Below are 27,269 nucleotides of genomic sequence, written 5' to 3' on the forward strand. Positions count from 1 at the left end.
TACTTACTGAATCTCCTTTTATTTATTTATAGTTTTTTTAAGTGGTGCTTTATAGCTATACATAAGGTGAAATTCAAGGTAATATATTCACATAAGTAGATAACAGTAGACCTTTTGATGTGTCCCAATCTACGTTAACATAGAATAGTCCTGACTTCTTCCAATCTATAATGTATGTTCTTCAAACCAACATTCAAAATAAAAATTAGATTACAGAGCATAATTTTCTAATGCACAGGGCATTTTAATCAGTATTGCCCTTTTTCTTTCTTGTGATGTCATCAGGTGCCTTGAACATGCAGCCTAATTTCACACAGAGCTCAGCCCTCTGTTCTTATCAACCTCTTGCAGTCTATGAAAGCCTCAGTGTGTCTCTGTCCTTTGCCACAAACATGAGGTTCAGTTTTCCTCTCATGGCCTTAGGCCTAGAGGTGGCTATGATTGTTTTATTTGGATTATTTGCAGAGTATGAGACGGATCATGGTATGATATACCAACCCAATACCACCCAGATAACAGAATCGGAGAGATTCTTCCAGTTATATCCTCGTGAGTAGGCAATTTACTTCATATTATTTGTTTGGGGGTTCTTTGAGTGCTCAGAATGTGAAATCTTTGAATACTATAATACTGTAAGCTCTTGAGCTCCTTGTAGAATATGTGACAGTTGCAAGTGCTGAGAGTATTGTGCCTTTCTCCTGGGGCACTTGATCTTCTTCTCTCCATGATTATGATGATTGTTAGAATCTGTGTCTATTCAAGTGTCAGAACAAGAAACTGAAAATCAAAATAATTGGTCAGTTTTTTGTGTTGCTTACCACTGCCAGATGACTGTCTTTGTCCCTTGAATTGGCTACTCTTTCCATAAATAATAAAAATATTAAACCCCCTCACCATGACCACAAAGAGTTGAAGGTAACTTTGTAGGAGAGAGAATGGAAACAAAATGGAGTGATAGGAAAGGGATTCTGGGTCCCAGGTAGAGTCCTAAGGTGTGAGAAGGGGTATTTAAGATGACAGAGGAAATTTCTGAAATTCAGTTGAAGGGGATACACAAGGTTTTATAATATTTGAAAGAAAAGTATTTTGTTCCTTTGAGATGAAAAGGAAATTGTGAACACCTGACACATGATAAAAGCAGAATCCTTCTCTGGTAATAGTGACTGAGGAGAAATTGGGTTTTAAGCATGGAAGAGGCAGGCTATGAAACAGCTAACATTGGTAGCTACACTTCACTCAGTGCTTATTATGAGCCATACATACTCATTAGCTTGCTGACCAGAAAGGGAGATGATAGTCATTATTACATAGATGGTTTATTTTTTTAAATAAGGGTCAAGTAATTTAAATTTTAATTATTTAAATTAGTAGCAAAGCTTATTATAATTTATAGTGTGTTTAAGCTGTTTAAAAACAATACCTGTGTTTTCATTCCTATGTTTTCTGAAGGAGTTAATAACATGGGGAGTCCCATGTAGAAATTAGGACCTAGAGTGACTTAGAAAAAATACAAAATTGAAAGTTAAGAGTATGTTAGGACCATAGGTCAGAGACTCAGACTCTAAATCTAGTTGCCCTTACACTGTGTAGATAACTAAGCGGGCTCTTGACTAAATAAACTTTATAATTTTCAGGTTAAAGAGCAATAGAAAAAAATCAGAATCATGCTCAACTCTGTCTGCTTAGGCATATTTTATTTATTCATTCATTTATTCATTAGATAAATATATAAGTATCAAATATGTGCTATAGCAAATTTATTCAAAGAGAAAAGAAATACAGTGCCTTAATTGTAAAACCCCACTGGCTAGAAGAGATAGCAAAAACATGAAATAAAATATAATAAGCAAAATGCCAAAAATATGATCTAAGATTGTTATTCAAATAAAATCGTGTCGAGACCTTAATAATTTTTGTCACAGAAACTAAACTTTCTAAGTCCCAAGTCTAATCTCCTAAGTAACATTTTAATTCAGAATTTGAAATAAAAGATAATGCTAAGTGAAGCTAGACAATCCCAAAAAACCAAATGCCAAATGTTTTCTCTGATATAAGGAGGCTGATTCATTGTGGGATAGGGAGAGGGAGCATGGGAGGAATAGATGAACTCTAGATAGGGCAGAGGGGTGGGAGGGGAAGGGAGCCAGTATGGGGTTATAAATGATGGTGGAATGTGATTGTCATTATTATCCAAAGTACATGTATGAAGACAGGAATTGGTGTGAATATACTTTGTATACAACCAGAGATATGAAAAATTGTGCTCTATATGTGTAATCCGAATTGTAATGCATTTCACTGTAATATATTAATTTTAAAAAGACCAATGATAAAAAATGTTACTAAATTAAAGGGAAGTTACTAAAGATCTCAAGATCTGTCGTTCAGCATGTTTATGATAATGGATACTGTATTGCAAACTTATAATTTACTAGGAGAATAAATATGTAATCTTCTGACTATATACACTTACATATTCTTGCAGTGGTAACTATGTAGAAGTCATGGATATGTTGATTAGCTTTATTATGATGATCATTTCACAATGTACATACATATCAAAATGTACAAGGTACACTTTAAATATAAATAACGTTTATATATCAATTATATCTTAAAACAGTTGTTTTACACATATATTCTAACAGTCACAACTCTATTACTTGTAGGGAATATATAAATTCCTTCATTTTATAATTTGTTAAGAAAATAGTTATTAAGTTCCTACTTCTTGTCAAGAATTTTTAAGGCTTTAGGTCCTAGTCAGTGACTAAAACAGGCAAAATGGGCAAAACCCATACTGTTATGAAGTATAGTTTCATGGGGCAAAGGGGTGTGTGTGTGTGGGTGTGTGTGTGTGCGTGCACGCGCATGCATGCACGCACACATAATTGAAGGGTCATAAAATGCCTTGTCTATAAATGAAACAGGATTAGGAAAACTAATACAGCAGGACAAGGATGTCTTTTCAACCTTCCTCATCTAGGGTAATATGAGAGATCTAAGTCCTAATATTCTTGAGTGCAATTAATTAAATTGTCTCCTGTGCATCTGGAATGATACTCATATGAGAAAAAATGAATTTGCATGCACATTTAAATATGTAGATGTACATATTTAGATGGTAGTAAGATGCCACAAAGTAAAATTTTCACAAGGCAGCCTTCATCAATTCAAAATGCTGCTCATTTTCTCATCTATACACAATACTCTCTGCTGTAAGAGTGACTCCCAAGACCTAAAATCCTCATTCTAATATTTTAGCTCAACTACATACACTATCCTTGTTTAACATATCTTGTAGAATAGTCTGAGAAACTACATGATTGTGGTTCAACATATATTTTTCCTACATTTGAAACAATTATACAAAGTTTATGTAACAGCATAAGTCATTGGAGAACAAATTGTTAATATTCATTATTAGAAAACAATGTTCAAGTCAAATCAGCAAACATTTCAGGTGCCTACCTAGTGCCATGAAAGTGTTCCAAGTGCAGGGATTCAAGCATAGTGAGAAAGCTCCTTTTACGTCTTAAGAAATCCACAATAGTTCTCAGTTGCAGGTTGGTGAAAGTTTGGTTTTTTTTTTGTTTTTTGGTTTTTTTTTTTTGCAAATAGGTATAATTACTTATATTTTACTTGCTTTAAAGTGGATACCAGTTTGTTCTCCACAACCCTGCCAACTTATATTCTGCTGTGCTTCTTTGAATAGAAGAAAAGAAACAGTGTTATGTGACCCTTGGATTTGTACACATTCCTATGCACAACTGTGGAAGTGTGATATAATCTGAATATCATGCTTCATGTTATAAATGACCTCTGAGATACTCACTTGAGAAGCTAGCTATGTCCTTTAGCTTCTGTGTACCTGCAAAAGTGTTGATCATTCTGTTGAGTCAAAGAATTTGACAAGAACTGAAGCCTGAGTTAATTTTTACTAACATATAAACAAATCAGAGAAAACTAGAGCTGAAAGAGAAGGCCCTTTGAGGATCCTTTACATCCTATTAGAAACTGCACAAATGTTGGGTCATTAGTATGTAAGGGACATTAAAACCATGTCAGTGATCTATTCATACTCTTGTTACACTAAAATCCCTTGGTATATTCATTCACTTTCAGTGGATCATGTACCTATGTGTAATTTTGTAATATTGTTCATTGTTGATTTGAAACCTATTGACTCACTGAGTTACACAGATCTTCCATGTGTTAACACATTGCATTACAAAATGTCAAAAAAAGTATTTGTTAATACCACCAACAATCTCACCAAAAAAGTATTAAGAAGTAAATAACAGAAACTTGATAAGCTTTTAGTGACAAATTTTTTTGAAATTCGAATTTTTTAAAAACTCAGAAGATTTCATGGCAACAAATACTGTCAATTATTTTAAATGATTGGCAATTTCATTTTATCCATTTTGTAAAAAGTATCTGCCAAATACCCAAATCTGAAATCATTTTTCCACATTTTATTGGTATATTATAATAATACATAATAGTGAAACTTGTTGTTACATATTCATAAATAAAGATAATATAAAAGTGAAATTTGGTCAGTATTGGCCCCCAGTATTTCTCCTTCTCCTCCTCTCCTCCTTCCCCTGGTTCCTTTTCTCTATTGTACAGATCTCCCTTCAATTTTCATGGGATCCCCCACCTTTTATTTCCTTTTTCCTCTCTAGCTTCCACATATGAGAAAAACATACAACTCTTGTCTTTCTGAGTTTGGCTTATTTAATTTATATGTCAGTCTTTCTTTCAAGTAACAATGGAGTTCCTTAGAAAAGATTCTCAATCAGCAGCACAATTCACAATAGTCAAGCTATGGAACCAACCTAGGTGCCCTTCAACAAAAGAATGGATAAAGAAAATATGGTGTATATATACACAGTGAAGTATTACTCGGTCATAAAAAAAAAAAGAATCACATTATGGCATTTGCCGGTGAATGGATGGAACTAGAGACTATCATCCTGAGTCAGACTCAGAATGTTAAAGGTCAAATGTATTCCCTGATTTGGGAAAACTAGTCCAAAATGAGAATGAAAAGAGCAAGAGAGAAAGGGAAAAGTGGGGGGGATTCCATCAAAATAGAAGCAAGATCAATGGTGTAGAGGAAGGGGATTGAGGGTTGAGGGGAGGGAAGAGGGACAAGATAAGAAAAGAACAGTGAAATGGATCTGACCTGACTTTCCTTTTTCCTTTTTCTACTTTTAACGTTCCTATGTACATATATGAATATGTCACAGTAAATTGCACAGTCATGGAATATATATCCACAAGGCACTAAAGACACTAACTTAAAAAAAACTAATAATAAATACCTGAAAGATCCATAGAATAATAAAGAAAGGTAACAGGGGGAGGGGAAAGAAGAAGGGAGGGAAATGGGAAGAATCGGGGAGTAAATTAGAGCAAATTATATTCCATGCTTTTACATTTATGTCAAAATGAATCCTAATGTTATGTATAACTAAAAACAACCAATAAAAAAATGCTCATTCAGTGAACAACTCAAATAAACATAAAAGGACTTTTTTTTCTGTGATACCATTGCATTTCAGAAGGGCTATCTGTGTATTTTCATTTCACTATGCTGATTCACACATAATAGTAAGAAGACATTTGTGGGAGGATTAGAATGAATATAATTGATGATTTTTTTTTACTTCTTCATCAAGAAAATTCTTAAGTAAAACTTGCTTTTATTTTCCCTGCAAGCGTGTGGTGGAGACTAGCATGACTGCTATTTCACTTTGGTGCTGCTCTTTTCATATCTGCCAAAGCCAAAGCAGTTTTACATACCATTGTTTTTCGCCATGTGGAAATATCAACACAGTGAATAAGGCAAACAACATCTCAGAACTATCATGAACATGGGAGTCAAAAGATACATGACACACAGACACGACACAGAGAATTTAAATGGATAACAAGTCAAAATATTCAGTAAAAGGGCAATTTCGTTATAGGGGCAGTAATTAATTCAAAATGATTATTTATAAGAATATTGTATATATCCATATAATATTGTATCAATCAGTCTTGCATTTCTTTGGATGTTGTGGTAATATTGTGGTTTTTTGGAATGATGTACTTTCACTTAGGAGATAAGAACTTAAGTGGTTTGGGACAAAATATCACCTTACTTTTAAATGGTTTAGAAGAAGAAGAGTGTGTGTGTGTGTGTGTGTGTGTGTGTGTGTGTGTGTGTGTGTACAGAAAGGAGACAGAAAGCAAATATAGGAAACATTAATAACTGAAAAAGTGTAGGTGAATAGGTGAAACATTCAGTGTGCATTGTACTGTCTTTTCTAAATATTCGAAATATGAGGGGGGAGGAAAGATATTATCCTAAAGACACTACTCTCATAATAAACAAGAGTTCAACTTGTACATTATTTGTAAAACTGCAAATTAGTACAGACACTACAGAAATCAGTATGAATGTTCCTCAAAAAAGTAGGAATGATACCATATGACCCTGTTATACCACTTCTTGGTATTTTTCCAAAGAATTAATGTTAGCATACTATATAATACAAGCATACCCACGTTTATAGTAATTATAGTAGCCCAGTTCACAATAGACAAATTAAAAAACAAGCCTAGGTGTCCGTTAAAAAATGAATGGATAAAGAATATATGATATATTATATGAAATAAGCCAGACTCAGAAAATCAAGGGTCTTATTTTTTCTCAAGTGTGGAATTTAGGAAATAAGAGGAAAGGATCTCATTACATTAGAAAATAAAACAGCAGAAAAGATGAAGGGAATCAAAAAGAAGGGAGGAAAGGGAAAGAGGAAATGCTCGGGAGTGAAATCAACCAAGTTATGTTATATCATGTACAAATATAATCACAATGAATCACACTGTTGTGTATAATTATAGCACACTAACTAAAAAATACATAGAAGAGCTGGGGTTTTGGCTAAGAGGTAGAGCGCTCACTTAGCATGTGTGAGGCACTGACACCACATTAAATAAAATAAAGACATTGTGTCTACCTATAACTAAAAAATTATACACACACACACACATATACATATGAGAATAGTAGAATAAAGGAAGGAGATGGGGAGGAGAAAGAGAAGAGGAAAAAAAGTAAAGTACTGAGGAACAAAATTAATCAAATTATGTGCATGTATGTGTCACCATGAAGCCCACTATTGTGTACAATTATAACAATAGAAACATTTTTTACAAAGGAAAAGATGACCTCAGAATACAACCCTACTGACTCAAAAGACTGAGACTCACAAGGCCAAAATCCTATATGTACAGCAAACTTACTTTTGCCAGCCCCAAGCCACTAAAATAAGAAAAAATAAAGTCAATGAGCCTCTAATTGGAAAGAAGCTTTGCAATTTTCACCAGTAGACCTACAAACACATTTTATGAATAAAAGCCTTATGGTCTCAATTAGAGAAATTTCCAGTGGTCCTCACCTGTGACCCCTTTATTCAGGGATAGCTAAGGCATTTCCTGAAAAGCTGCAAGTGCCGGGATTTTTGCACAAGCTATCTGATGATTCCTACCTGCAGACTTCCATTCACTTTCTCCTGAAAATGTCTCACTGAATATGCTCCTTCTGTGGTTTGTTTGAATCAATGATAAATGAGAACACAGAACAACAAAACAAACATATAAGCAAATTAAATGCAAGAAGAGGGATATGCAGAAAGGTGCCTAGAAGTCTTCCAGTTGTGAAGATGCTGTGTGTGGGTGGATAGAGACAATTTGTGCAGCAGGCATGTATCTGAAGCAGAAGGAAAAGAGAGCTTCATTTCATTGTGTTTGTTTGGGGTGGTAGGGGATTAGAACAATGTTATGTTTTAAACATGTGGAGTTATTGGGGCTTGCCATACATCCTAGTGCAAGGTATATGTGGAAGTAAAATAGAAAAATTAGCAAAGTGAATTAAACTTTACTAATACAATGAAAGGGATGGTGCTGGAGAGTGGTGGTGGTGATGATGATGTTGATAGTTGAGTCCTGGCCGGTTTGGTGTCCAAACTTAAATCCAAATCCTTTGTAATAGCAAAGGATCATACATTTAATTTATGATAAAACCAGTAATTAAAATGAAGCTTAATTATAATGAAGCTTAATTGCATTTTTTCTAGTCCTCAGAAGAACCACTAGTATACATGTTAAAAAGAAACACCTATGATGAAGTTTGGGTTTAAAGAGATTAAGCAATTTGCCCAAGGTCAGATGGTTAGTAAAAGAAAAAGTCTAGTTGAATTCCAACCCTGGTTGTTTACCTCTAAACTTTATGCTTTAACCACTCCACTACATTATATGGGCAGTGTTGTTTACCAGGTTGGAATTTAGGCAACATCTATCTATAGATGTATTGTCCCAAATAGATTTTTAAAGTATTTTCTGAACTTCACAAACATCCATCGACTTTCAAAGGGCAAGAAGATATTCTTTGTGGGATAATGAATTTACTCAATACAACAAGATGAATGATTTTATTTTCCTTATTTTTAACAAATTATACTGTTCTAATCAATTGCTAAGGATACCCATAATAAACCACTGTGAGCATAAAGCATCCCACGTGCGTGCGTGCATGAGTGCATGCGTGTGTGTGTGTGTGTGTTGTGTGTGTGAATTTTCTACACAGGCATAAAAAGGTTTGATTATTTTATTTTTTAAGAGAGAGAGAGAATTTTTTAATATTCATTTTTTAGTTTTTGGTGGACACAACATCTTTATTTTTTTATTTTTATGTGGTGCTAAGGATCGAACTCAGAGCCCCGCGCATGCCAGGCAAGTGCTACCACTTGAGCCACATCCTCAGCCCAGGTTTGACTATTTTAAAATAGCTAAATTATTGTGGCCTTCCTTAAGACTGATCCTGAATGTGACAGTCTACTTAATATATAACAATACTAAGCATAAACTTTACCAAGTATACTGTATGCACCTGAGTTTTACATGCTTATTCTGTATTTAGAATGTACTCTGTCCCCAGCACTGCAGACTGGAGGAGATAAAAAAAATTCCAAGCCCTCTTGGAGACATATAAAGCAAGATTCATTTTACAAATGAGAAAACCAAGATTCGGGGAGATCCATTGATTATCCAAGGTCACATACAGCGTTTAAAATTCAAATAGAGAATTGAATTATTATTTTTTTATAGCACTAACATGGGTTGCACTTAGTTAAAGAGTGTGACACTTCCTTAAAATGTGAAGACACAATCATCTCAACCAGGGACATGAGAAGTCTAAGGACAATGTAGGATTCTCCACTAAGATTTTTCCACTTTTATATGTTGCAGTATCTCCATTTTCTATTTGTGGTTTTCAGGAAAATATTTAGAATAAAAGCACTAGGGGGTGTGGACTCAGGAAGCAGTAAGTAATGGGAGAAGGGAGCAAGAGAAAACTAGACCCCTGGTTCCACACCCCTGTTATCCTCATTCCAAACTGTGAAACTTGCCATGTACCAGGTAGAGAGTCTCAGGTACATTGAGGCAGACTTTTCTCCTTCAGTGTAAAATGTTTAAAGAAAAGCAAAGTTGTATACCACTCTGAATCCTTATAAAAGCATGATATGACTTAGATGAAGGTTTCTCAACAACAACACTACTAGCATTTTGAACCTAATAGCTCCTTGTTGTGAGGGACTGTCCTGGGCATTACAGGATATGTAGCAGCATCCCTAGTCTCCAGCCTCAGGACTTCAGCTTCCCCATCCCATCCACCCCTCACATTGTGAGAACCACAGACATCTCCAGATTCTGCCAAGTGTATCCAAAATGCTAAAACTGTCCTCTGTTAAGAATAAATAATTTAGGAAAGTCTTGAAAATCTTCAAAACTTTTTGAAAAATCTTACCAATGTGAAGATCCCTAACTAAATCCTTCTTTCCTCTACAAAATGCATACTTCATCCTTTTAGCAGCAAAAACTAGAACAAAACTAAATTTATGGCCTCTTCCTTGTTGGCTCACAAATTCTTTAAAACAGGTGTAAATTATAATATAAATAATAGATGAGGTTTGTGTGCCCTCTTGTGGTGTAATTCAGTAACAAGCATTAGATGGGGGCCGGTGGACAAAAACAAAACATTTGCACAGTTAATGCAGAAAACTCCCTCCCTTTATGGAAAATGTCGGGTTTTCCATCACAGGGAGAAGGGGACAAACCTGAAGGGTAACTTCTCCTGATGTAACACAGTACAAAATTATACAAAAACAATTTTTAAAATTAGTTGGTTACTGCAAACTTTAAAATCAGTAGATTATAGAGAGAACAAGAATACTCTAAGAAATAAGAAAAGAATGTTTAGGAAAGCAACTTTGTGTAATGAGTGTAACAGCGAAGTAAGTGGGTAGTAGCAGAACCTTGAAACATAAAACTAAATCTTTATTTTTATAGGATCCTTATTTTTATTCCAGTCTTTTACAAGTAACTCATTTAACTTCTCTGGGCCTTAGGTTCCTAACATGAAAATCAAATTAAATAAATATTAGATGACACTTTAGACATCATCTAATCCCCAAATCTTCCTTAGAAAAGGAGAAATGGAGTCCCAGAAAGGTTTAGTAAAATCATGGTTAATAAGAGTCATGCTTATTCTCTAAATTGCCCTCCAACTTAGTCTATTATATAAAGCACACATTTACATGTAAAAGTTAAATGGTGGCTATTTATAAAGAGAAATGAATATATATGGTCAACTATATTTCACAGGTTGGTTTTAGTTGACAGGTGACCATCAGTGGCTCAGGTACAATTCCAGCTTTGGGGTTCCCTGGGTAAGTATGGGATGAGGGTCAATGCCGTAATGATCAGCAGGAGAAGGGCTCAGCTCCTCCACGGGAGACTCTGAGGCTGGGATTGTCTATCTTTGGGTGGCCTTCTCCTGAGACAAGGGAATGCTTGTGTGAATCAGTCATGGGGTACAGACCACCCTGGGGAAGAGCTGTGACCATGAGCAAAACGAGAGCATTTTCCAGGAAGAACTGAGAGTTCAGTGCTGTCATCTGGCAGCACTCTGAATAGCTAATGCAAATTGGAGGTATAAGAGCTTTGATTCTGAGAGGACGTCTCATGGTCTATCTAATACAGAAGGCTGGCCTGAGTGGGGTACCCTGGAATCCCACCCTCAGAAACACTGCTTCCTGAGCCTGTGATGGAGCAGAAGAGGAGCCAACCCGACACCCCTACATGCCTTGGGAGACCAAGCAGACCTTGGTCATCTTAATACTCCCACCATGCTTGATTAATGGAAAAATGCATGGAATCAGACCTGAATTCCAATCCTGACACCACCTTTTATGAAACTGATTGACCTCTTATCTCAGCTTCCTCTGGGACATATTTTCTATACCTGTCTTTCCTGCTATCACTTCCACTTACACCTCCATGTACAATAATTACACTAATTCAACACCTAAAATTTTCTCCCTCTGGTTTCACATTTACTTCCAATTGAATTATTTTTTTGGTTCACCTACAATACTGAACTAAAGGAATTGCCAATAGTCAACAATTTTCAGTGGCAAGTTTGGCGCAAAAATATCGATTTGGGTCAGAGGGGAAGGTACCAGGGATTAAACTCAGGGGCACTTGAACACTGAGCCACTCCCCCAGTCCTATTTTGTATTTTACTTAGAGACAGGATCTCACCAAATTGCTTTCACAATCTCACTGATTGAATTCACAATCCTCCTGCCTTATCCTCCACAGCTGCTGGAATTACAGACATGTGCTACGCGCCTGGCAAAAAAAATATCAATTTTGCCTATCCAAACACATGTTTCAGCCACCTAAACTCTAGTTTCCTGAAGGAAAAGCCTATGTTTCACTATACCACATTTGACCATGTGTTTCATTTGCATAATATTTACTGTACACAAATACTTCCACATAGGTTATACCACTTAGAGTAGCCCTGTGTTATAAGATTTGTAGATGAAACACTGAAACCCATAGACAATAGGTGACTACTCAAGGTCACATAATCCTGAGATAGAATAGGGGAGCCTAAGCCCATGTTTCCAGAAACTAAGTCAAGTGCTCTTTCTTTAACAGGGCAGAGCTTTTATGTTTGTTTATAGCCTCATGGTTTTGTAAAGTGGTTTATAAATGTCTATAACAACATTTTCCAAATAGACTCAAATAATGATCCGGTAACACTTCCAGGGCTGGTACTATTATATCCATTTGGTAAATGGATACTCCTTATTTATTCGTTCATCCATCAGACATTTATTGCTACTTCTGTTATATGCAAGGTATCTTCCCAAATTCAAAGAGAAAAAGATAAATATGTCCTAATCCCTTCAACCAAGAAACTCACAGTTTAAGTCACATATGTAATCCCATGTCTGTAATCCCAGGGACTCAGGAGGGTAATGCAGGAGGAACACAGGTTCAAGGTCAGCCTGGGAGACTTACCAAGACTCTGTCTCATAATAAAAATTAAAAAGGGCTGGGGCTCTAGTTTAGTGGCAGAGAATGCTCCTGTGTTCAAACTTTAGCACTCCAAAAAAATTTTTTTTGAAGAACATCATACTAAGTAAAATAAGTGAACCTCAGAAAGTCAAGCATTGACTGTTTTCTTTCATGTGCAGAAGCTAGAGAGAGAAAGAAAACATAAAGGAATCTCACAAAAATACAAAAGAGATCAGTAGAGGAAAGGAATTGAAAGAGGGAAGAGGAAAGAAAGGAAATGGGTAAATGCTGGGGAACGAAATCTACCAAATTACACTATCTGTGTATGAATATGCCACAATGAATCTCATTTACATACATAACTATAATGCACTAATTGGAGTAATAAAATAATTATAATAGAAGGAAGATCAGTATAGCAAGTGGATCAGGAAAAAAGAGGGGGAAAGGAAGGTATTAGGAAATGAGATAGATCAAATTATTATTATGTGAACATAAAAATAAGGTATAATAAATCCCACTTTTTATTTTTCCATATTTTTAGTGTTGCACTATAATTATACACAATGGTGGTATTATATATAATTACAATATACCCATTAAAAATATTTTTAAATAAGATTACAATCCAGTGTAGGAGATAAATACCTCATGGACTAGTTAACCATTACAGTGTAATGTATGCAAGGTAAGTGCTCATGCAACTTGGCAAACAATAAAGCTGAGGTGTAGAAAGAAACTGTGTAAATAACAAGAAGAAATATTAATTTTTTCTGGAATATTGGGAAAGTCTTTCTAGAGGGAGTAACATTTATAGTGTGCTTTGGAAAGCTTTTCTTGGGTACAAAATCTCACACACAAAAAAAAAAACTTGGAAAATCTTTAGAGAATGAAAATCACATTGCTATTATAGTTTATAGTTTTCTAAGAAAAAATTCAAATTGTGCATAACTTGTCAATGTCTTGTGGCTGGTAAGTAGCCAAGTTGGCTTTGGAACCAACCTTTTGCATCCCGGTTGATGCTCTCCTTTTGTAAGTTTTTTATGTAAAGTTTTTATTTTTAATAAATGCTATGTACTATGATACAACACTTTCTTTGTACTCCCCTCATGAAGACTGTCCTCTGTTCTTTTTTAGTATTCCAAGATGTGCATGTAATGATATTTGTTGGGTTTGGCTTCCTCATGACCTTTCTGAAAAAATATGGCTTCAGCGGTGTGGGTATCAACCTGTTTGTCGCTGCTTTGGGCCTCCAATGGGGCATTATTATACAAGGGATCCTGCACAGCCATGGAGAGAAAATTCAGATTGGAATCAAAAAGTGAGTATCTTGGCTATTGTCTGAATGTTTTTGCCTCCTCCCCACCAAATTCATCTGATGATGAATAAAGTGATAGTAGGAGGTGGGCTCTGTGGGAGGTGATTGGTTCAGGAGGGTAGAATTTCCATAAAGGTAGATGCCTTTAAAAAAGAAGCCCAGGGGCTGGGATTGTGGCTCAGTGGTAGAGCGCTTGCCTAGCACAGGCAGGACCCGGGTTTGATCCTCAGCACCACATAAAAATAAGGGCATTGTGTTGTGTCCATCTACACCTAAAAGTATAATAAATATATATTTTTTTTAAAAAAAAAAGAACCCCAAGAGAAAATCTTCTCCCTTTCCATAATGTGAGGACACAGCTGGAAGTAACATCTATGAACCAGAAAGCAAGCCCTCACCAGACACGGAATCTGTCAGCATCTTGATCTTGATCTTATAAGCCTCCAGAATTATGAGAAATAAATTTCTGTTGCTTATAAGTTACCCAATTTATGGTATTTCACTCTAGCAACCAAAGAATAGTAAGACAATCCTTTATTTTTTAACCACTGTGTTTTCAGATCAGTTGTTTCTCTGTTTGGTTCATTGTCACTCTGGCTCTAAATTGTCTCTTTAGGCAACAGAAGAGTATTGAAATCTGAGGGTCCAAATCAGTGTCTTGCTCTACTGAGCTGAGTCATCCATTCATGTCTATAACATCTCTGGTTTAAAATGAGAAATCCCCATTCATAAAATAATTGTCCCTTTCATCTCAGCTATGAGTAACAAAAATCTGTCATTAGATTTTTTTTGAAGATTTTTTTTAGATGGAATTATGTATTCTTGTTGTGAGACTATCAATAATTGCTCTAGGAAATAATTCTGTCTTCAGATAAACAAAACTAAATTACTCTAAATGAGATAAAGGAAAAAGTGAGTTAAAACAAAGAAAAGTGAGTGCAACTGAAGAGCACATGGGCGAAAGGAGGTGGGGGAGGAAGTAGCAGTAAGAGTGGTCCTGGGAGGAATGCAAGATGAATGGAGAGGGGCTTGTGCCCAGCAAGGGTGGTGCTGTAGCTCTGCCTTAGCACTCACATACATTTTGTATGCATTACTTTTCAATTGATTCTTTTTTTTCCTCAGCATAATAAATGCAGACTTCAGTACAGCCACTGTTCTGATTTCTTTTGGAGCTGTCCTAGGAAAAACAAGTCCCATCCAAATGCTCATCATGACAATTTTAGAAATTGCTGCCTTTGCTGGCAATGAATATCTGGTTGGTGAGATATTTCAGGTAAGGATTAAAGTGTTTATACTTGGCTAGCTCTAGCCAAGAGCTCTGACCTCTGCAAGTATTGGGTAGCCTCTCTATTGCTGGGGCAAACCTCAATGACAGGTGATAGCACAGCAGTGACGATAGCCATGGCTTACTGAGTGATGTTGTAAACGAGGGTTTCTATACACCATCTCACCCCATCCTCACAACAGTGTAAGGCAATATAGTTGTGACCATTTACACACAATAAAACTGATGACCAAGCCAGGCGCAGGGGCACACGCCTGTAATCCCAGGAGCTCAGGAGGCTGAGGAAGGAGGATCACAAGTTCAAAGCCTCTGCAAAAGCAAGGCACTAAACTCGATTAGTGAGATCCTGTCTAAATAAAATACAAAATAGGCCTGGGATGTGGCTTAGTGGCCAAGTGCTCCTGAGTTCAATCTCTAGTACCCAAAAATAAAATAAAATGATGACCACAGATGCTAAATGATTGAAACTCACCTTTCTGGGATTGAAACTCACTGTTTTCTAACTCCGTGACTCATTTTCATTACACTTTGTTGCTTATCAAATGATTAACTCCTATTCATATTTCAAAATAGCCTATAAAAAGCCTTATGCAAGCTATTGTTAAGGTCTTGATCAAATTTCTTACTCTCCATGAAAATTTCATTGATTTCCCCAAGGTTTAGAAACAGATTATTTTCTTATTTTATCTGTACATCTATTGAACATTTCATGCAATTTTAAATATTTGAATTTCCCAGGTATTGGTGATTCACTGAGAAACAAAATAGTTGAGGCTCCTGTCTTAATAGAACTTAAAATCTAGTGAAGGAGACAAAAATCAAACAAATAATTACACATCCATCCCACCTGCCACAGGCACAAGAAATAAGGTGTAGGGTGAGGGGACATAAGAAAGTACTTAATTTAGATTATAGAGTCAAGGAGGGGCTTCTCTGAGGAAGTGACAGTTAAGCTGGACCTGAAGGGGAGGTGAGAGTTTCTCAAGTAACTAGTAGGGAGAAATGTACTATAAGCCAAGGTAACAGTAAGTACAGAGCCTCAAACTGGTATTGAGGAACCGAAGGGAAACCTCTAGTTAAAGCAAAGGGAGCAGGGCTCAGTGGTGCACACCTATTATCCCAGTGGCTCAGGAGGCTGAGACAGAAGGATCTCGATTTCAAAGCCAGTCTCAGCAATGGTGAAGCATTATGCAACTTAGTGAGACCCTGTCTCTAAATAAAAACAAAATAGGGCTGGGGATGTGACTCAGTGGTTGAGTGCTCCTGAGTTCAACCCCCCGGGTTCCCTAAAAAAATAAAAATAAAGCAAGGGGAAAGGTTTGGCTGGTACAAATGAAGCCTCCAAGTTAAGAAAATCAGATTAATCAAAGACCCTGCAGACATTTGGTGGCTCCAGCAGGAGAAACAGAACCGTTTATTTTGCCAAAAGTAACGTGGGCTTTTAAAGAGAGACACAGACTCATGTGATATTTGTAGAGTCCAAGCAGGATTAATTGCCGCCTCCTACTCTCCTGAAACCACCAGGTGAAGCTTAGCAAGGTTTCCCAACTGGGAGGGGACCCAGTGTTGGTGGGAGGCTGAAGGTTGACAGAAAGGTCAGAGGTGCTATGAGGACACCTGGAATCATTCCAGCCAAGTATGGCTCTTCAGGGGAACGAGATCCATCCATGTCCAGTCAAAGATGGACACATCCAGAATAATCTTTTTACTTCCCCTCAACCCAATTTGAAAATCTTTAATTTGTATCTTTCTCCTGACTGAACAAATGCTGGAGCAACCAAGTTGGCGTGGCACTCTGCTTTGCTCTAGAGGCAGGAAATTGCAGAAAACTGGGTCACACTGATGTCACGTCTCAAGAGGAAACTAAAACATGTTCTTTCAAGTTAGTCTGTCTCTCTGCCTCTACTATTTGTTTATTATATAACTAGTGTAACAGTCCTTTCATTGACATTCCTCCTGTGGTGAGTTTGGTTTCACCTCTATTTATGTGCATGCCATTTTTCCCCCTTAGGCCACTGATATTGGGGCATCAATGACCATCCACGCCTTTGGGGCCTACTTTGGCTTGGCTGTAGCAGGCATCTTATATCGATCTGGCCTGAGAAAGGGGCATAGGAATGAAGAGTCTACGTACAACTCGGACTTGTTTGCAATGATTGGTGAGTGGGGATGAACTTGGCTGATTTTTTGTCTCTTTGGTCAGGCATGCAGGAAAGTTATTTCAATATGGTTGCGAAGATGCTTAAAAAGGAACCTCCTTTAAAGACCACTCTGTTTATGCTGCCTCAATGCTCCTCCTTTCTCCTAAATCTAGATAACTAAGCCTAAAATTAGAAACAATGTCAGTGACCTCAGCAAACTGCCTCCTTTGCATGGTCTTCCCCATTCAGAACTAATAGTCCTTCGTATGATTTGCAGGGACTATTTTTCTATGGATATTTTGGCCCAGCTTTAATTCAGCCATTGCAGAACCTGGAGACGAACAGAATAGGGCCATCGTCAACACTTACTTCTCTCTTGCTGCCTGTGTGCTCACAGCCTTTGCCTTCTCCAGCCTTGTCACACATGGAGGCAAGCTCAACATGGTGAGTGCCCTGTCAACCCCAGTGCAAATTTCACTTAGTGAAGCTCGCAGTTGCTCCAATAAGTCAAGTCATTCCTGCCTTACTGCTGAGCTACCAGGACAAACCACAAAACCACAGACCTTGGAGAATGTTTTGAAGAAAAGTAATAACATTTATTCATTCACTCATCAAATGTGTACCCTGACAAATTAAGTATTCTCAAGAGATGTGCAGTCTATAGGAAAGGTACTTGTGTAAAAATCAAAGCTTTAAGGTATACTTCTTTCATAATAGACCTAACTGTTCCCAAGTTCTTAAAAAAAATAAAAAACAAAACTTCTTTAAATACAAGACCTGTCAAAGAATAGGAAAAAAGAATAAGATGGCATATGTCAATTTGATTTTCCTGACTGTAAATATTCCTCTCAAAGAAATAACTGCTAAATGCATTGTGGGATCCTGAATAGGATTCTGAAAAAGAAAAAGAACCTTAGTCAGAATAATAGTGAAAATCAAATAGGATCTTTAATTATTAACTCAGTGCTAATTTTATTTTTCTATAGTTATGTAAGATGTTAACACAAGGGAAGATGAGTGAGGTATGTAAGGAAAATGCCTACAGTATTTTTGCAACTTTAACATGTCTAAAACTAGTTCAAAAGAATATACTGTTGGGCTGGGGATGTGGCTCAAGTGGTAATGTGCTCGCCTGGCATGCTTGGGGCGCTGGGCTCAATCCTCAGCACCACATAAAATAAAGATGTTGTGTCAGCTGAAAACTGAAAAACAAATATTTTTTAAAAAGTTCTCTCTCTCTCCCTCTCTCTCTCTTCTCTCTCCCTCTTAAAAAAAAAAAAAATACTGTTTAAAATGCTCCCTATCTGGTGTTTTGAGCTTCTTGCTAGTGAAGCTAAAGAAAAAGTAGCGTAACATGGAACATGATGGCAGGTGGGTTCTTTGTCTTACGCATTTGAAGAATGAAATCCACAGACACAAGGATTAAAGCAAAGTAATAGGATTTATTAGAGTAATAGAAAGCAGAGCCCTCCAAAACAGGAGGAATCCCGAGAGAGATGATAATGGGCATCCACTGTCTAGGAGTTTTTGTGGGCTTCATCTGTCCCTATGGTTGGTGGGATAGAGGACTCAGAAAGGATCAACTCTCTCTATTTTGTCTTCCTCAACAAATCTGAGGAGTGTAGTTTTTCAAGCCTTTATTAACATAAGGATGGGGGTGAGGTTTCGTTGGCAAAAGAGGTAGTGCTTTAGAGATTGTGTAGCTGGCCATTGCTAGGGTTGGGAGTAGGTGTAACTAAGGAAAAGCTGTTGCAATTGAAGTTGTCAGCAGCAGTGACAGGGTATTCCCCAGACCCAATGTCTCTTTCGGGATGTCAAGGTCTCATTCCCTCTTTCCCTTCTCCAAGGCCCTTATCCTATCTGCCTATGGATGGTCTACCTTCCTTCCTCATTAGCCTGGGGAGGAAAAGGGTATTAGAATTTATTTCTTAAAGCATGAATTAAGTCATGTAGTTCAATTCTTTACAAACCCTAAGCAATTAGAAACCATGAGAAGAAAAAACATCACACATTTACAGCTCACTGTAAAACATACAGATCATCCTGGGGATATAGATCAGTGACAGAGCACCCTCATGTGCACAAATCCTAGCATTCAATCCCCAGTACCACCAAAACAAACAAACATAAAATACCCCTAACTTGAGAGGCTGAGGCAGGAGTATCACAAGTTCAAGGACATCCACAGCAACTAAGAGAAATCCTAAGCAACTTAGTTGAGCCCTGTCTCAAAATTGTAAAATAAATAAATAAAAATGCCTGGGGATGTGGTTCTGTGGTTAGGCATTCCTAAATCAATTCCCAGTACCAAATAAATAAATAAATAAATGTGCGGATAATCTCTTTTCCTCATGCAAACGACTAGATTGTGGTTTAGGAGGAATCCTAATAAGGAGAAACCAATTCCCCTCTCTGCATCCCCAAATGTTCTCAGTACAGTGTTACTTGTAAATGCTGTTGTCTTTCCAATGTAATGTGTATATTTCCATGTTTCTACAATGAATATTGAATGTTTGAATATTGGCACATTGCAGCCATAGTACTCTTTTGGATTGAGATAAACACAGATGTTTTCCAAAATCTGCATAAATAGGCAAAACACTGCTAGAATATTTGCTTTAAACTCTATGTACCCTGTCTCCCTCTACAAATTATTTTGGTTTTCTCACATCCCTCCCACCTCTGGTCCCCTCTGCTACCAAAGGACCCTGGAAAGATCAAATGTAGAAGATTTGAGAAAAAGTCTGTAGTTACCTCTTTTATTTTTAGCATGAATCATGTTATTTTTGTGGTTTCTGTTTTAATCTTTTACACACATGATTCTCTCAATTAATATTAATATATATATGTATATATATATACACACACGCATATATATGTATGTATGTATCAGTATCCCTTGCAGCTGAAGACTGTGTCTGTGAGCACTGAACTCCACATTTCTGTAGTCCTTCTGAACCCTCCCTCATTCCGCTCACTCACTCACGATTCTCCACACAGGTGCACATTCAGAATGCTACCCTCGCAGGAGGAGTTGCTGTGGGCACTTGTGCAGACATGGATATTAGCCCATATGTGGCTATGATCATTGGAAGCATTGCAGGAGTTGTCTCCGTGCTTGGATACAAGTTACTGACTGTAAGTATGGCAGATATTCTAAGCCAAATCTGGAATCTGTGTTGTTGTCTTCTCTTATCCCATCAGCAGAGAAAAGGCACAAAGTTTCCTTTCATAAGTACCTTTCCTTGCCTGGAGGATGTTTGCCATCCTTTCAGAAATACCACCCACATTTCAGGTGTCCAGTGGTTCTACTCTTTCCTAACCTCTGTGTGGAAGCTAGAGAAAGTCTGACATCAGTTACTTATAATTTAGTATGAATTTAATGTCAGGTGCTTGTGTGTGACTTTCCTCCACAGAATTTCCACTGTGTTGTTGTTGTTGTTGTTGTTGATTTTGTATAACTAAGGATTCTAGACTCCTTTAGGGTATCATCAGAAAGTGAGAAGGAGTAGGATCTAAAATCACTCCCTTTCCAACCCATCCACTAAAGATGGAAATGGTGGTTTTGCCACCAATATCCTCAAATTATTTGACATTGGTGGATTTTAGATATGGATAGAGAACCAAATTATAGAGAAGATTTCTTTTTCTGAGGCAAGGGAGGAAATGAGAAAGACATAGATCAGAGAATACAAAGTAGCAGATATGTAGGAAAAAGAACTTTAGAAATCTAATGTACAGCATGAGTGAAACAGAATTTAAAATGTACTGTATGCAAAATTCGTGGTAAATGAGTGTTTTTTAGTTCTCATGCCACAAAAAAAGGGGGGATAACTATAGAGATGTTAATTCACTTCACAATAGTAACTTTTTTACTGTTCATATGTATTCCATAACATTATGCCGTGTATTTTAAAGATACACAATAAAAATTAATTTATAAAATCTTTATTCTGCATGGTTATTTCATATGTAACATATCTAGCAAAATAATAAGCCTTTCTCCTTTTATAATCATAGCCTTGTTTTGCTACTAAATTGAGGATCCATGATACCTGCGGGGTGCACAACCTGCATGGCTTACCTGGCGTGATAGGAGGCCTCGCAAGCATTGTGGCCATAGTCATGGGAAAATCTAAAAAGTGAGTCAAAGAATGGCTTGTTCTCTTCCTGGTACTATCTTGTTTTCTCTCCTTCTTTGAGATATCCTTTAATGGAAGAATAAGGTTTTTTGGGGATTTTGTTTCGGTTGGGTTTGGTTGGTTGGTTGGTTGGTTTTTGTTTTTCTAGCATTTCAGGCCCAAATCTGTATTGTTTCTACTGAGTTCGAAGAGACACAAATGAGAGAACAGAATTGTATTGAAAGATGCAACTTAACAAATTATTAATGCCCTTTTTAAAAAATTAATGATGTTCATTTAAATTTCTCTACCATAGACAACTGTCACCAGACAGATTAGGCAATATGATAAGCACAATTGGATCGCAGTAGGCTTACTCTTTTTGGGGGGTCTCACCAAAATGGAGGAGAGGCACATGTGGTGAGTTGAAGCAGTCACTTCCAGGAAATTTACACAACCAAGGATGAGTTAGCCTAATGTTGGATCTAGCAAATATGGAAGGCAGTGTGTGGCCCTAAGACTGCTACCAACAAGTTATGTGACTTTTAACATGTTGCTCAACCTCTCTGGTTCCCCATTTCCTCCTCTATAAAATAAGAAGACAGGACTATTTCATCTCTAAAATCTCTTCTAGCTCTAACAGACTTAGATTCACCCAAAGGGGGCATAAATGTTTATTTAAATGGCCAGAGGGAAAATAGCAGTCAAGCCCAGAATGGAAGTGATACTAAAGGCTATCATTGCCACTTTTAGGCAACAAGACTGGAATAATTTGATATGATCACTCAGAAAGTAAGTAAAGAAGCAGAATTCTCAGTTTTAAAAGCCAGTTTTGCCAGGTACAGTAGCCCATGCCTGTAATCCCAGTGGCTCAGGAAGCTAAGGCAGGAGAGTCAAATTCAAGTCTAGTCTCAGCAACTTAGAATGACCCTAAGCAACTCAATGAGACTTTGTCTCTATATAAAATATAAAAAAGGGCAGGGAATGTGGCTCAGTGGTTAAGCACCCCTGGATTCAATCCCCAGTACCAAAAAATAAATAAAATAAAATAAAAATATAAAAGCCAGTTGAAGCATGAAGAAAAAGTGAACATGTATCTAGAAATGTCTCAGGATAACTACTGACTAGAGTTGCATAATTGGAAAAGAAAAAAAAATTTCTTCAATTTTAGCAAATTAAAATTTAACCCTATTGAGACAAGCAATAAGTTTTTAAAAATTTAATCATACTTTTTTCTGAGTAGAAACTGTGCTTCCAAATTTATACATATAGTTGACCCTTTTCATCTACATGTTATTTTTTAATCCCTTCTGAAATTTGAAAGACAACCCCCAAAATATTCACTCTTTCACTTCATTTCTCTCCAAGACATAACAAGCTATTGAGAATGAACATGAAAATATGTTTTTGCAAATCAAGCATGATAAAAGCATGTGCCAATGAGCTCAACTCCTAAGTGTTATAATGTGTACACACGGTGTAAAAACATTAGGAGCTGCCTCCTGATTGGGAATTCTTGATCATCATGCCCAGACCTGTAACATAGATGTAATAAAACAAGTCTATCCAGCTCTTGAGAGCTGGGCCTCACTGGGTGGCCAAACATTGGATTAGTCTCGTGGTTAAGGGTTTAGACTTTGCATATACAGGTTTAGTAATATCTTCTTCATTTATTTATGGAGGAGGGCGGACAATGGCAAAGGAACTGAAAGGAGCAAGCCTTGAAGGCTCATGTACCTGGCTAAAATTCACATTTAAAATAAAAACCTTCCTGAGAGACAAGACAATCACAAGTGTCCATTTGGAATATTAAAATTCAAATCAGGTTTTGGTATGTGAAGAACAAAGGGAAGTTAATATTCTTAAGAGACATTTTTGCAGATGATGGCAGCCTAACTCCAATGATGTTATTAATTTTGTTTAATTCATTGTTTTCCATACCTATTTGATAAAAGAATAATTTTCATCAAAAATACCTTTTAGCTCTGTAAATGATCTTAGCAAATTCCTGTAAAATTAGCACATAAATTAGAAAGAATAAAATCAAATAAATAATATGTATTAAATATTCAACCTCACTAGTGATCAGAGAAATGCAAATTAAAACAAGTTACCAGTTTTTTCACAAATCAAGTTGATAAAGAATAAATGAATAATAATTTTGAAAGGTGATCAAAGAAGAGAAATGGAGATATAAACTATACACTTATCTGTTTGGAAAAATCCATTATATATATATATTATAATAGCATTTTTAAAATGGATTTTATTTTAGGAAAATATTTGGACAAGTTTGAGATCATATTCAGAATATTCAGAGGAGGATATGTTCTTACAACATTTTGAAAATATGAAACACTGGGAGGAAACTAAATATCAACCTATGGGACTATAATTATAGGCTTTTATGCAGTAGTATGCTGTAGCAATTCAAATTATGATCCAGCTCCACATTTGATAACATGAAAGGATATTTCAGACATTTAATGGGAAAATAAGTGCTATATACATTTTTATTGTATAATTTTATTTATTTGTTTTTGGCACTGAAGATCGAAGCCAGGGGCACTTAACCACTGAGCCCCATCCCAAAATTTTTTATTTTTAGGCAGGATCTCACTAAGTTGTTTAGGGCCTTGCTAAGTTCCTGAGGCTGGCTTTGAATTTGTGATCATCCTGCCTCAGCTTCCCAAGCCATTGAAAATACAGGCATGTGCCACTGCACCAGGACTGATATATTTTTTTAATTCGTTATATTTTTATTCTGGCAGGGCTTGAGGAATATTAAATGTCTTCTTTTCCTTTTTATTCATTTGTGGTTTCTAATATTTAGATTGATATATTGTTCCTTGCACAATTTTTTATGTAGAAGAAAACTTTTTTTAACTTTTCAAATAAAGGAAAAAAATGAGTTTAATGTATTCTTCCCCTTGGATCATAAAGCTGAAACACCAATAAACTCTCATTTTTCAGTTGTTTGTTTTCCTGCAATTACTCATATCAGCTTTCAACAACTCTATTAATTGCCTTCTATGAGAGAGGCCCAGGAGACGCCCACATTCCTAATTCCTTTGTCACTCATATAACAGCCTGAAGCATTTCAGTCACCTTTTATGACATTCTCTGTTCCCAAAATTATAACGTATTTTTTTTCATCAATTTTATTTTGAGATAACTATTTATAAGATCACAGATATTTACTTAAGTATCTTCAATGAGTTCTCTCACATATGCTAAAATTAGCATTATTTAGCCTTTTAATAGATTTTCTAATTCTGTTATACGTTTCTTTAGAGTGTGATGAAGAAATAGTTGCTTTTTTAATATGTTAATTGCTGTCTAGAAGAGAAGCTGACACAGAGCTAGTACTTAATAAATATTTATTGAATAAATTAAATCAGGGATCAATTTTTGAGAGTGCTAAACTCTTTCTAGGGAAGACCTTCTTATCATTCCTGAAGATGCATCAAAAGATGATTCTTAAGTTTATTTAAGAATTTTCTACCACTACTCAAAAGTCTCAAAGAAATCAAAAGTACAAAAAGAAAATATTGGTCTGTTTGCTAGTGTGTAATTCTTTACTCTGTCCTGAAGATGGCAGGATCCCCCACTGTCAGCAGATGAGATTCCTTGGCTGGTATCCAGGAAAAACAAAATTCTTTTGTCTTCTTAGGTCTACCATAGCCATGCAAGCAGCTGCCTTGGGTTCTTCCATTGGAACAGCAATTGTTGGAGGTATTCTTACAGGTAAGTAAAAAAGTCAGTACTTCCCTGTACCCTATGGTCTCTGGAAAATACCTGGTTAATAAGCAAGTCAAATGGTAAATTCAGAGTATTCTAAGCTTCTGGCCATAAAATAATTATGTCAGTTTAAGGAGGTGATTTTGTAAAGTGTTTTAATTACTATTTCCTCTTCAGCCTCACAATATGATTTATTTTCCCTTTACCTTCACAGGTTTAATTCTAAAGATACCTTTCTGGGAACAGCCATCTGACCAGAATTGCTATGATGATTCTGTTTATTGGGAGGTACTGTACAGAATCCTAAACAATGTAGTTGGGAACTGTGGTACACACCTTTAATTCCAGCAACTCAGGAGGCTGAGGCAGGAGCATTGCAAATTCAAGACCAGCCTTAGCAATTTAGCAAGACCATCAGCAACTTAGTGAAACCATGTCTTAAAATTTAAAAAAAAATAATAAAATAAAATAAAAAGGACTGGGGATATAACTCAGTAGTTAGTGCCCCTGGGTTCAATCCCCAGTAACAAAAAATAAAAATTAAAAGAAAAAGAATGTAAACGATAGCTCCACTAGTAAAAAGTTTTGCTCATCTTAAGCATATATGTCTGTGTGGCATCCGTAAGATGAAAATGGATGATATCCCCGATTAGACAAAAATAGAGACTGTACATCCAGCCAGATAAAATCAGAATTTATGAGTTTTTTTCCAAAGCAGAAACTTATGAAGAAAAGACAAAATTTAGTTGACAAGTGTCTTGTCACTCCTCTGATAACAATTGAGAAGAGCTACTTATAAAAAGAAATAAGTCCTGAGCAAGAGTGTGAGACATTATTCCAAAGGTAAAAGTAGGCAGAAGCAAATAGAATGTGTAAAGTTGAAGACCTTGAGTGAGTACACATCAACAGACCCTATAATAACAAAATCAGCTTCTTTCTATTCTCCACTTTCTGCCTATTTACTCCATTGACATTTTGTTCTACTGTTTCTTGTAAAACTCAAGTGAGATAGATGTTTGCGTTTTTCAGCAGGACTTCCAGGGAGAAGAGGCTTGGGAAAGGAGGAAGTGTAATCAAAGTGGATGAGATAAATAGTTTTGTTCTTTAATTTTTTCCTCAACTCCAACTTATTCCCAGATCTTTCTAAGTTCAGATAATAATTAAGAAAATACCATTGTTTCAATACTCAACGTCTGTCAGACCCAGTGAAAGAATCTTGTTTTCTTTAAAGGTCCCTCCAGAGAAAGAATATGAGAGACACTTCCAACTCCACAACCTTCTGGAACCTGAAGCCTAATACCATTGCTGCGCTCCAGCTTTCTTTTCTATCACATTCAGTCAAGGTTAAATAAAGAAAAAAGGCAGCATGTGAAGAGAATATGGACCAGAGTGGACCAATGCTAATCCCCAAATAGCCAATGTAAAAATGTCTGTATATCGGATGCTGTCTCTTGATATTAGAATGATTGCTTAATTGAAGGGATATGGCTCATAAAACAGATGGTCAATGCTTTCTATCCAGAACTTAGTATGCTTTTGCCAGTAAGTAAGTTCGGAATGACAACTGATGTATATTCTTGAATTTTTCCCAAAAAAGTAGTCATGTCAGACTTTTAATGTAAATACAATTGATATAATTCCTTCAATCCTTATGATTATAAAAGGGAAGCCAATGAAACAACAATAAGTACAAGGAATCTACATAAGAAAAATGAAAGAAGTGCTTGTACATAAGCAGTGATATTATTGTTTTGGGTAGTGTTTGTTATTTTAATAGACCACATTAGTAATATTATATCTTGAAAATTTTTAATTCCTTTAGCAAATTTAGTATTTTCAGAAAGAGTTCAAATGCTATATTATCACCATCCATTTTGTATAAAATTTCAAAGAATTAAAAATTATAAAATAAAGCATTAGTCTTTAAATCTCCTTTTTGTTGGTTAAAAATTCATTTTAGTAACATGCACGAACACACACACTCACCCCCTCATATTTTATCCATACTTAATTAAATGTATTGCTAATGTATTTTAAAACCAAGTAATTGTCTTATAGGATAAGTTTTTTAAAAATCAATTTTAGGGCTTGGGATATGGCTCAGTGATACAGCACATGCCCAGTGTATGTGAGGCAAGGGTTTGATTCCCAGCAATCTAAAACAAAAAAGAAAAGAAGAAATGAAGAAAGAAAACTTTCAGGAAAATCAAAAAACTTTTTTTTTTTCTGTC

The 27,269-nt window shown here is 36.2% G+C and overlaps 1 protein-coding gene across 1 annotated transcript; it reads left to right on the top strand.

The window, feature by feature from the left end:
* The first annotated feature begins 389 nt into the window (after window positions 1-389).
* On the top strand, window positions 390-26,902 carry Rhag (Rh associated glycoprotein). Its single transcript, XM_040283694.2, has 10 exons — window positions 390-549; window positions 13,570-13,753; window positions 14,873-15,023; window positions 17,047-17,194; window positions 17,454-17,620; window positions 20,177-20,314; window positions 21,197-21,318; window positions 24,971-25,044; window positions 25,253-25,326; window positions 26,270-26,902. Exons 1-10 carry the CDS (start codon window positions 393-395, stop codon window positions 26,333-26,335), a joined length of 1,281 nt encoding a protein of 426 aa, XP_040139628.2. The 5' UTR covers window positions 390-392; the 3' UTR covers window positions 26,336-26,902.
* Window positions 26,903-27,269: the final 367 nt, after the last annotated feature.

This window comes from Ictidomys tridecemlineatus, chromosome 8, assembly GCF_052094955.1.
Source record: "Ictidomys tridecemlineatus isolate mIctTri1 chromosome 8, mIctTri1.hap1, whole genome shotgun sequence".
Lineage (NCBI taxonomy): Eukaryota > Metazoa > Chordata > Mammalia > Rodentia > Sciuridae > Ictidomys > Ictidomys tridecemlineatus.